Source organism: Herpailurus yagouaroundi, unplaced genomic scaffold (genome assembly GCF_014898765.1).
Source record: "Herpailurus yagouaroundi ecotype Mexico unplaced genomic scaffold, PumYag 182, whole genome shotgun sequence".
Lineage (NCBI taxonomy): Eukaryota > Metazoa > Chordata > Mammalia > Carnivora > Felidae > Herpailurus > Herpailurus yagouaroundi.
Window position 1 is genome coordinate 31835879 of NW_024412413.1, and position 12060 is coordinate 31847938.

General features: G+C 36.6%; 1 protein-coding gene across 4 annotated transcripts in view; it reads right to left on the reverse strand.

Moving 5' to 3' along the window:
- TMTC3 (transmembrane O-mannosyltransferase targeting cadherins 3) overlaps nucleotides 1-12060 on the reverse strand; it is a 60414-nt gene that overhangs the window by 46061 nt on the left and 2293 nt on the right. For all 4 annotated transcript variants that reach the window (XR_005795399.1, XR_005795398.1, XR_005795397.1 and 1 more), the window contains exon 2: nucleotides 4525-4741. Coding sequence is in view for 1 of the 4 variants with exons in the window: in XM_040491272.1 (XP_040347206.1) it covers nucleotides 4525-4713 (189 nt within the window). In the remaining 3 variants the exon portion in view is untranslated. The remainder of the gene's footprint in view (nucleotides 1-4524; nucleotides 4742-12060) is intronic.

Below are 12060 nucleotides of genomic sequence, written 5' to 3' on the forward strand. Positions count from 1 at the left end.
GAGGGTGGGTAATGGGTATTGAGGAGGGCACCTTTTGGGATGAGCACTGGGTGTTGTACGCAAATCAATTTGACAATAAATTTCATATATTGAAAAAAATAAATAAATAAAAATTTTATGTAAGGGCATTCAAATTCAGCTTCTTTGCTCTCTTACCTCTTACCATATCTTGCTGGGACCCTGGTATTATACTTGTAAGCTTTTCATCCCTACCAGGAATGTTAGGAACCACAAGGAACAAATATTTCTCCTTTGAAAATAGGAACATTTTAGTATCTCTATACTGACTACACACACCATGAGTGTTGTCTACTTAGAATGTTCTTTGCTGCTTAATTTCTGTACATCATTGGCTTTAGCTCATGCAGACAAAATTATTTTTAAGGCACTATACTGAACTGACATGATTTGTATCCAAAAGCAAAAAAAAAGGTTCTAGAAACCTTTTGAGAGCCTAAAATGTTACCATAGTTCCAATGGGACATATTTGCCAGCTGAATGGATGAAGTCTGAAAATGCAGGGGGAATAGGTTATTTTTAATTGCAATATACATGATTTTTTTTGTTAGGTCTATTAGAGAGCCATAGGTAATGGCCAATTAAAAAATTAATTATTAAAATAACTAATTATAGTAAATCTTGGATTGTAAAAGTAACTCTGTAAGTATTCCACAAAACAAGGAAATATTTCTAATAAATTTTAACTTGATAAATGAGTCATGTCTTACAATAGTAGTATGTGAAACAAAGTCACATGATCACAACTGACCCAATGGCTCACTCTCTCCCTCTCTCTCTCGCTCTGTCTCTCTGTCTCTCTGGCTGTGGAATTGTGGGTGACCATCTCCCATGGTCACATGCTTGATCTCAGGCTGTGGCAGAAATCGGTGGCTTCAGAACTCTGGAGGGTGCCCACAACTGGCACTAGTGTCTTGTTTGTCACTTCAAACCACCTATGTACGTACTTCACTTTTTCACACAAGAGTAAGCTAAGGAATGCTTTGTTTCATTTTAGGTCAGACTGCCTTCAGATATAGACTCTTTCCTCTGCTGTCTTACTGTCAGTTTCATTAAATATGACAAGAATTTATTAATATTGTATTGTAGTATCTCTGAAAGCGTATATGACGGCCCCCATGCAGAAAACGGTTGAAAAGAAAGGCAGTGAGAAGGAGATGATCATGGTGGATGTTAAGAAGGAAATCATTGAGCAGTACAAACAAGGCATGCAAGTGGCCGAAACTGCAAGATTTAATGGGAAGTCTACATCTGCATCTCATCTGGAGAGGAGGAGAAAAAGGTAGAGGAATCCCTCACTTCAAATGAGATTAGGGAGATGTGTAAAATGTGGAAACGGTGCAAAATTTTATAGAAATGCACCACCCAAATAAGGCTGTGGCAGTGTGAGTGATGAATCTATTTAATGGCAATGCAATGTCACATTTCCACGAAATCCTCAAAAGGAGGCAAAAGCAAGTGCCAGTGGATAGGTTCTTTGTTTAAGTTGCATAAAAAGAGAAAGATTCCATGGAGTCTATAGATAGCAGTGATTCCGTTAGTGATGGTGAAAGTTGTCCTACACAATAACCCTCTTCTCTCTTGTCTCCCTCACACCAGCCACTAAAGTTTTCAAAAGTGCAGATTAATTTTTCTTTATATTTTGTATTTTCTTAATTTTATATTATATTGCAGTGTGATAATGGAATAAGCTTAGGAATTCCCTGAGCCTGCACTGTTGGGTTAACAAGGCATAAAGAATTAAAAAGCCATAGGATACTCACACCCAAATTTGGGTAAACAAGATTAGGTAAATAAGTATAGAGAGGGTGGGCCAATGCCCCAATACAAAAGTATATGAGGTAAATAAGATTAGGTATTCAGGGAAGATACCACCCGCCCCCCCCACCCCCCCAACTCCCCAACTTAGTATTATAGCAGAAAGCTGCTTTTGCAGAAGGACCAAATTAGGTAAACAGGTAAATAGGGCTATAGACCACTACAGGGCAAAGCTGCCCAGAGCAGAGCTAGTTAACAAAAGAAAGGTTCCTAGTTGACTCTGAGGTTACATGTTCCACCTTTCTTGTCCCCAGACAAGTTTAGGTAAACAGGTGGTGCCTGCGGTCTGCTGTAAACAACCTTCCTCTGGGCACCAGGATTTTTTGTTTTGTATTAACCCAAACCCCTAACTCCACATATCTTCAAGATCCCCTTTCCCATGAGTCCATGAGTTAATGTTTACAGTTTCATTGTCTCTTTCTGCACGTTCATCACCATGTTTGTAGGCCTTCTGATCCTAATAAGAAAGGAGCAAGGACCCTTAATCAGGGGCTCTTGTCTTCTCCTGGACATTAGCCATCTTTCGCATTTTAATCCTGCATCCCGCTTTCTTGCTAGACAAGAAAGAACTCTAGGCCCAGAGTCTATGACATTACAGTATTGTGATCATTTTTATATGAATATTTTTGGGTTCTGGAACAAATCATCTGAGTTTCCATTATTTCTTATGGGGAAATTTGCTTTGACATAGAAGTGCTTTGGATTACAAGCATGTTTCCGGAACAAATTATGCTCACAAACCAGTATTTTACTGTATTTACACAATTCATTAGTAATCTGAGACTCTGCTATGACAAATAATCATTAGCATAGCAGATAACAGGTTTACTCTGTGAAAGTACAGTAAAACAGTTATATTACAAACAAAATAATATAGATCATTATTAAATTCAGGTGTATTAAAAGAAAATTTAATTACTCATATTATTAGGTGGTAATAGAAACATAGGCATGAATATAATGAGTGAATTAGCTGACAGCTCCCTGCTAATGTGAATCTCCATATAGCGGAGGCAATATCTAGTGCAATGGGATTATTTGCAAACGTTACCTTAAGATAGATATATTGTAGGCCAAATGCCAGAAGAGAGTGGCTCATTACAGCTCAGTGGTTCTCAACCATGGCTGCACCAGAGAATCACTTGGATAACTTAAGAAACACCCAATCCTCTACCCCCCCCAAAATCCTACAATAAAAAAAGCGAACACACACAAAAAGAACAAGACAAAAATATTGATGGTAACATCCCATTCTGAGCTAACTGTAACTAAAAAGTTTGAGTAGAGCCTTGGTAACATTTTAAGTGCCCCAGGCAACTGTAATACGCAGCCAGATTTATAATACACCGAACCATTCAAAAACAGAGTATTACTATCTAAAGAATGGGTTTATAAAAGAGATGATCTAAACACTGAGAAGTCAAAAGGAGTCTAAAGATCCCTAATGTGCCAGTATTCATACAGTTCAGGAGAATGTTCTAAGCCCAAAATGGGTCTTTAAGCTCTATACTGGCATAAAAATCCTTATAAAGGTTTGGTGATCTGCACACAGGCTTCTAGCCTATCATTACTCATGGACATCAACCATTAGATCTTTGTGCTAATTCCAGGCTTGTCAAGAAAACATATAATACCTAAATACTATTCAGAACAATTTTTCCCTAGTGGCATGTTTCCCAACAGGAAAAGAAGATGCCCATCTGAAAACAGGAGGAAGCAACAATCTCCACCATATATTGTTATTCTAATTTGTTCATTTTGTCTGAGTCTATTATTATGAGTATTTTCTTAGTGTGCCCACTTACAGGTGCTTTGAACAAAATCAAATATTGTATTTGTAAAGCTGAGGAAATCATATTGACACGAAGGTATAACTTTCATGAGACCTTTAATCTAGCCAGCTAACCTTTCAGTTTAAAATCTCAATGCCATGATTAAAATCACAACAGATACTAGCTTAAGTTGTAGGAATGGGTTCTAAGGGTCTCTGGGGATAAAAGGTAGGGGTAGAAGGAAATAAACTGACTAGAAAATAATGTATCTTATTATAGAACCATATTTTTTCCTCATTATCAAATATGTATTTTTTTAAAGGCTAGAATTAGGTGAGAACAGGAAGGTTTAAGAAAATAAAGTCTGCTTTTTAACAAGAAAAAATACTTATGTGCTGTGACTAAAGGAATGACAGACTTCACCCCCACCCTTGAGAAACTTCCATATTTAAAGCCTGCTTGGGATTCTCTCTCTCTGCCCTTCCTAAACTCATGATCACGTGAGTGCTCACATGCACTATCACTCTCAAAAAAAAAGTCTAATCTATTTATACTGAAGTCACATATTTTCAGATGGTTAAATATATCCAAAGTGGTCATCTCTTTGGCCTGAATCATGGAAAAAGAGAAAATTAGCAAGAAATAGATTTGTTTACACTTACTCATATACTAATGTTTGGTTTTCACACACATATATTATTTTTAAAAAGATTAAACCAAGGTATACATCTAAGGAAAGAACCATGTACTGCTTTAAAGATGATAACCACATCTTCAACTTCCTATGTAACATACAAATTTTTGGGAAACAAATTCATAAATGCTATGATGTCAATGTTGATAAAGAATTATGAGTAATAAACTACTAGAATTATTTAAAACCTGAGATACATATAAGCAATTAATAACTACTTACCTCAGACATAGGGGTTCCCCAGAAGTCATTCTGAAATAAAGTTTTTAAAGGTGTAGATGGATGCAGGTCTTTATTATCCAGTATTGCTGAAACATCATCAAAAACAAAACCACAAAAGAGGCTGTTCCAATAGCAGGCAGTAACCACACCTACTATTAAGGTTACTTCTTTGAGGTTAATATCAGCCATCTTTTCCACAAGCACTTGTGGATAAAATCTAGGAGGGAAAAATCATGAAAATAAAATAAGCATCATTTTTTTCAAATAAGTAAAATTTTAGTAGAAGGATAAGTAAAATAGCGAATGCTAATTCTCCTTGAGAGTATTTCAAAGCTCAGCTCAAATATCATCCACCTCTAAAAAGCATTAGCTGCCCACTCTCTTCAAATTTCTAACTTAAAATGAATTGCTGCTTCATGAATTTCATACCTCTACTACAATCACACCACTTAATCTCTGGATTTATATCTCTAGCTAACTAGATAGTGAATTCCTTATAAGTCGTCACAGGTCAGATTACTCAGGGAAACAGATATACATACAAAAAACTTTAAAAAAAACTAGTATGGTGTACTCAAGGAGTAGTAAATAAATCTTAGTGGGAAGGACAGTAAATTTTTGTGGGAAAACAAATATTTGAAAAAACATTGAACATGGATTTTCTGAAATGTATCTTGAAACTTCTATTTTAGTACTTAATATACTAGAAGATCAACTATTACCTAAATCAGGTGTCCAAACTTACAGCCCACAGCCTTGGTTTGGTTAAAACCTTTTAAACATATCTGTCTTAAATGTCTCTATAGGAATTCTAAGCCTAAGCTAGCTGTATACTAGCCATTTAAGTATCGTCTCGTCTTTAACCCTGACTTGTTTGACTGATTTATGTTATCTGGCCCATATAAGCTTAAAACCCAGTTCTAAATAGTGTTTCTTTTTCTTTTTACCACAAATGGTTTTAATATAGGGAATGGGCTTCACACATGAAAATTCATAATTAAGTCATTGTTTTAGAGAGGATTCAGTGAGGGGTACCTGGGTGGCTCAGTCGGTTAAGCATCCAGCTCTTGATTTCAGCTCAAATCACGTATCTCAGGGATGCAAAGGATGGAGCCCCGTGTCTGGCTCTGCACTGACAGCGCAGAGCTTGCTTGCAATTCTCTCCCACCCCCTCCCGCCCCTCTGCCCCTTCTCATTGGTGCTCTCTCAAAATAATTTTTTTTTTTTTTAAATAAAGGATTCAGTGAGAAAATGGTTTAGAGTAAAAGGCACTATAATTACTGGATGATACTGAAGAATCAGCCCTATAATTAAAATAAGGGTACTCTTGAAAAACAAGCTGATGATATACTTTTTTAGCTTGAGTAGTATCATTAGTATCATTTTAGGCTCATCACTTGTGGAAGATAGAACTATGCCCCTCTCCCAAACTGTCCACATCCAAATCCCCTGATCCTGTGAATATGTTACCTTACATGGCAAAAGAGACTTTACAAGTTGTGATTACATGGAGGGTTTTGAGATGAAGAGATTATATCCTTAATTATCTGGTGGGCCAATTCAATGACACGAAACCTTACAAAAGGCAGGCAGAAGAGTCAGAAAAGCAGAGATGAGAGTGATGTGACAGCAGGCTAGGGCCGTAAGGCAAGGAATGATGGCAGCCTCTAGAAGGTGGAAAGGCAAAAAAACCACTTTCTTCATTAGATTCTAAAGGGACCACAGCCCTATTGACATTTCAATTTTAGTCTAGTGAAACCCATTTTGCATGTCCATAGTTATAAAAATAAATTTGTTGGGGCGCCTGTGTGGCTCAGTCCATTATGCGTCTGACTTCGGCTTAGGTCATAATCTCCCGGTTTATGAGTTTGAGCCCTGCATCGTACTCTGTGCTGACAGCTTGGAGCCTGCTTGGGATTCAGTGTCTCCCACTTTCTGACCCTCCCCTGCTCATGCTCTCTCTTCTCAAGAATAAATAAACAGTAAAAAAATAAGTAAATAGAATTTTTGTTACTTTAAGCCAGCATGTTTGTGATAATTTGTTATAACAGCAAGAAGAAACAATACATCACTCACAGAGCCAAAAGATCTAAGGCCTGATATACATCTGGCCTAGATGTAGAGAGGAAGAATACAGTAGGGAGGGCAGAGAGAGATTTAAAATCAGACCTAAGTTTATATAAAGATACACACACAAGCCTATTAAAGTGCCTTTAGAATTGGATAGGAAAACCTTAGAATATATTACACTTAAAGAAATGCAAAACCCAATGCTACCAATCACCAAAGGAAATTAGCTGTACCTTTTGAAGGATAGTTTTAACTAAAAGAAAAATTATCTAAGGGTTTATCTTGAGTCCACAAGTGATTTATCATCTCTAAAGAGTAAGACCTTATACCTTATTATCATAGAAAAAGCTGATAGCACTTGTTTAAAGATTGGAGACTGACCAGGCATTATTTGCCTCACTCATTCTCAACTACACACTAAAATGACAAAGTATTAAAAGAGAAAAGAAAGGGGGGTATAAATTCCCAAGGATAAACACCACTGGAGAGGCAATCATAGCAAGTTTTGGAAGCTGGAAAAACAAAATTTATCAAGTGACCTAACAGAGCTCAGGAAAGTGAATCTAAAGCTTAAGGTGGAAAACTTAAAAAGTTTTTTGCATCCCTGCCAGCATCAATCTCAAAACTGGTGACAAGATCTCAAGAAATAGGTTGGAACATATGGATTTGTTAGAATTTAGGACCCCTTTCCCATTGGGTACAGGCAAGTGACCTCTTCTATAGCAGGGGAGAAGATCAGAGACTTCCTCTCTGAAATAGGTGAAATACAAGGTGTCTGACACAGAAGACACAAGTCAGAAGGCAGCAAACTGAAAATGAGGGTTAACCAGAAGTCTGTCTATATACATTTTGAGACACTCCAGCTCTTTTTTACAAACTGGTATAGAATCTTATAAAATATTACAACTCTGGAAACAAACAAAAAGGACTCTAAAAGCTTCCACAAAGAAAACAGGTTCCATACCAAAGATTATGAATCCAAACAAATCTTTTTTTTTTTTTCTTTCACTAATACCGGAAGCTAGATGCAGAAGAAAAAGGGAGTAATGCTTCAAGTTTCTGAGGGATAATAATTTCCAACCTAAAATTCTATGTTAATAAACACAAATTACCCAACTAAGAAACTAGAATAAAAATATTTTAAGACATTCAAGGTCTTAAAAACATTACCTCTGTCTCCTCTTTTCAGGAAACTAATAGAAGATGTATACCAGTAAAATTAGGGAGTATACTAAGAAACAGAGAGAGGGAAATCAGGAGACAGGGGATCCAATGCAAGATAGCAACAAAAGAAATACCCAGAAGAAAACAAAAACTAAACAAAACAAAGCAAAAAAAGAAATACCCAGAATGACAACCATGCAAGCAAGTCAACTAACCACTTCATACTAGAATAGGTCAGAAGGTTCTTGAACAACACTCCCAAGAAGGTATAAACAGAGCACCTAATGGTGAGAACCATGTTACTCTTACAGTGTGTGTGTGTGTAATTGAAATTTAGGAAAACAAAACAACTCAGAACATCCACCATGGGATAGATGAAAATCAGGTCTTGTGTATCGGTCAGAAACCTCTCTCCCATAAATAACGTCAGGTCCCTGACCTGGTGACACTTGGAGTTCTTACCTCAAACTGCTGTTAAACTATTTGGTTAAACATTCTCACCACAGGAAAAATTAAAATAAATAGAGGAAATAGGAGTAAATTAAACCCGTGGTTTTACTACTTCACAGTTATATTTGGGAATTAACATGTATTTGATTATTAGAGTACTTATAATGTTCAGAATAATCTTATACACTGTAGACTCTTGATATATGAGCTTCAAAAATAATTTAAAATGCAATTTTATATGACACAATGATATGTAAAATATACATAATATTAAATTATTGGCCATGCAGTTTGTGGATTTAGGCTTTTTAGCTGAAAAGTATACTAATTTAGCCAAGTTTGCAAATATATTGGAATTTTTGTAAAGACTTGGGAGTTGCTATAGTTTTAAGTTTAATTTATTAGGTGTATACAAATTGTTTTAAGTACTGAGAAAATTTTGCTTTTTAAGTCAGGTGTCTTGAGTCCTTGAATAAAAATTAGGTTCAGTTGGTTAAGCATCCGACTTCGGCTCAGGTCATGATCTCACGGGTTCCTGAGTTTGAGCCTCCTATCTGGCTCTCTGCTCTCAGCACAGAGCCTGCTTCAAATTCTGTCTCCCCCTCTCTCTCTCTCTGCCCCTCCCATGCTCATGCTCTCTCTCAAAAATAAACATTAAAAAAATAATAAAAATATATTAAAATTATAAATGCAATTTTAAATTAAGGCAATTTAACCAAGTTTTAAATGTAGCTTATGCATTTAGTCCTTTCAATTTGAATTATATAAAAAAGGGGGTGGGGGGGCGTGTAAGTTTACAAACATAATAAGACTTTTAGGTTGAATTTAAAGGTTTACAAAACATAAGGTTATAAAATGTTACTTTAAAAAACTTGGACAGTTCCCAGGATTTCTAAATATAGTTAGGTAATTAAGAGTTATACAATCACATTAAGTTGCAAACAGTTCCATTCAGTAATTGATGTGCTCAATGCCAACATAATAATCAAAACCCTCAACTTGATTTAACTTTAGGGATTGTCTTCTGCTCCAAGCTCAAGCTCACTGCAAATGAGAAGCCTTGTGACATGGAGAGGGGGTTCAATGCTCTCTTTCTTTACCTAGAGATGATAGTACCTTACATGCTTGTTAAACATAAAGAAAGGAAAGCAAAAATGCTTACTTGACCATTATATCAAAGATGAGATTCTCATAGGTGTTTGTTACCATGTACCCCTTTTTCTAAAAATCCAGTAGTACAACTGTGGAAAAAATAAACCTACAGGAAAATTTTATATGAATTTGTGACTAACCTGGGAAGTAGAGTTCTCTCAGTTCAATAATTTCATGATCTTCTCCAATAAGAATAATCTGTATTTTATGACTATTTTATTTTTTTTTTTTAATTTTTTTCAACGTTTTTTATTTATTTTTGGGACAGAGAGAGACAGAGCATGAACGGGGGAGGGACAGAGAGAGAGGGAGACACAGAATCAGAAACAGGCTCCAGGCTCCGAGCCATCAGCCCAGAGCCTGACGCGGGGCTCGAACTCACGGACCGCGAGATCGTGACCTGGCTGAAGTCGGACACTTAACCGACTGCGCCACCCAGGCGCCCCATTTTATGACTATTTTAAAGTGTATAAAACTTTGGCCTGCAAAGCTTATGAAGTATTTACTCTGACTCTTCCTAATCTTTCCAGTCTCATGTCAAGAGACAAGTGTCAGCTTGCTGCACACTGAATCTTCTCTACTAGAACAGACAAAATGAAATATTTTATACACAGTGGATACTAAAGTTCTCATGGTTATGCTTTATTATAGATGCTGGAAAATAACCTACCATTCATTTTCTTGATAAAGCAGCAAAAAAGGGAATGGAAGTAATATCTGAACAAAATAAGTTGACTGATACAGGGAACAGAGGTAGCAATTACAAAAGGGAAAGTCTTTTTTGTGAAATGATTTTGATTAAATAAAACTGCTCATAAAACCAGAGAGAAGACAGAAGGCAGGTCCAGGCAAGTGTTCCTGTAGCAAGGACATTTATAAAATTATCACATCTCTTGGTATCACTCTTCTCTTTGTAAAAACTGACTGATGCAGAAAATATGATAAAAAAAAAAATAACAGTTTTAGCGATTTTCCTCAAAATTAGAGTGACTGAAGTAGAACTTGAGTTAAATTTGATTCACAGCTACGTACATACTATAATGCATAAGGACGTAGACCATAGCAAACTTGTTTCCTGTTGTATCGCCCTTGTCTAGCTGTTGGGGAAGGTCATTGAAAAGATGTGACTGACAGGGGGGCCTGAGTGGGCCAGTTGGTTAAACCTCTGATTTTTGATTTTGGCTCAGGTCATGTTTGTGGGATTGAGCCCCGCATAGGGCTTTGTGCTGACAGCACAGAGTCAGCTCAGGATTCTCTTTTTCTCCCCCTCTGCCTTTTCCCCACCTGCACGCCAAAATAAACTTAAAAAAAAAACAAAAAACAAATGTGACTGCCAGCTGATCTATAAATTGGGCCCAAGTGATCTGTCCCCTCCAGTTGGAATGTGGGTTGTTTGCTTTTCATGCAAGCTTTGCTATCCCAAAGGCTACTGCAAGGACATAGCCTTGAGATAATGATATGGTGTTGAGAACACCTGCACAATATACTTGACTGAACCCAGTTAAGGCCTCTCTATATAAGCTTTTCAGATTGGGTGGGTGCAGGGGTTCATTAGTCTTTCCACTATGCAAGACAAGCCTCATAGGTAAGTACCCTTTACTTAGTGAAGCTGCCACCTACCAACCTGGAATGGCCTTCCCCTTTGTCTCTCTGCCCTCCATGTTCAGAAGCCAGTTTCGGATTACACCTGGAAAGCTCCTAAGGAGGTTATAAGTCAATGCTAGGACAGTGTACAAGCTCAAAAATATTGTTAGAGTAAAAAAAAAAAAATGAAATTTAAGATTTTGCATTTTGTCAGGACTGTAATTGAGATCTGGGTAACAGTCTTAGATTCATTAACTATTAGGAAATTACTTAGCTTCTCTGAATTTATTTTCACTTCTGAAAAGTGAAAATAAAATTTACCATTAGACCAGGTACCTTGAGATGCTGGCAATATAAATGTGAACAAGAGGATGAGGGGAACTAAGGGTAGTAAAGGTGAAAACAGACAAACGAAACTAGTAAATGAATATACAGAATAGTGATAATGAATGAAAAACAAGAAAAAAAACAAGGTGCTACAGAAAAATCAGATTCCACGAAAATAAATATGCAGTTTTAAGCACATGATTAGATCTCATCTCTTCCCTTCCTTGCTAAATTATGAATTAAAAACTGAACATGAAAAACGTAATTCAAATTCTTGAGTAAACAAAGTTACATCATTAGAATGTGATATTTACTACAGACAGCAAGACTGAAGAAGAAGCACTCCACAGATACTGGTTCCAGCATGCCTGAGGAGGTAGTATGGCAGTCAAGAGAATGACCTCCAGCCAGAAAGATCCATGCCCAATATCACACTATTTAAGCACAGTACTTAACTTCTCCAAGCTTAAGTTTTTAACTTAGTTGGAAAATGAGGATAATATAGGCACCTACTCCACTGGACTGTGATGAAGAGTAAGTGAGATAGTGTGACAAAGTTATAGTATTGGCATTTGTATAGTTATGGCATTTGCATAAAATATACAGATTAATGGAACAAGACAGCCCAGAAATGAACAAAGGACCAAAAATACATAACGAAGAAAGTAGAGTCTAATAACTGGTGTTGGGAAAACTGGAGAGCCACATGTCAAAGAATGAAAGTGCATAATCTTACAGTACTCACAAAAATCGATACAAAATGGATTAAAGACTTGAGTGTAAGACCTG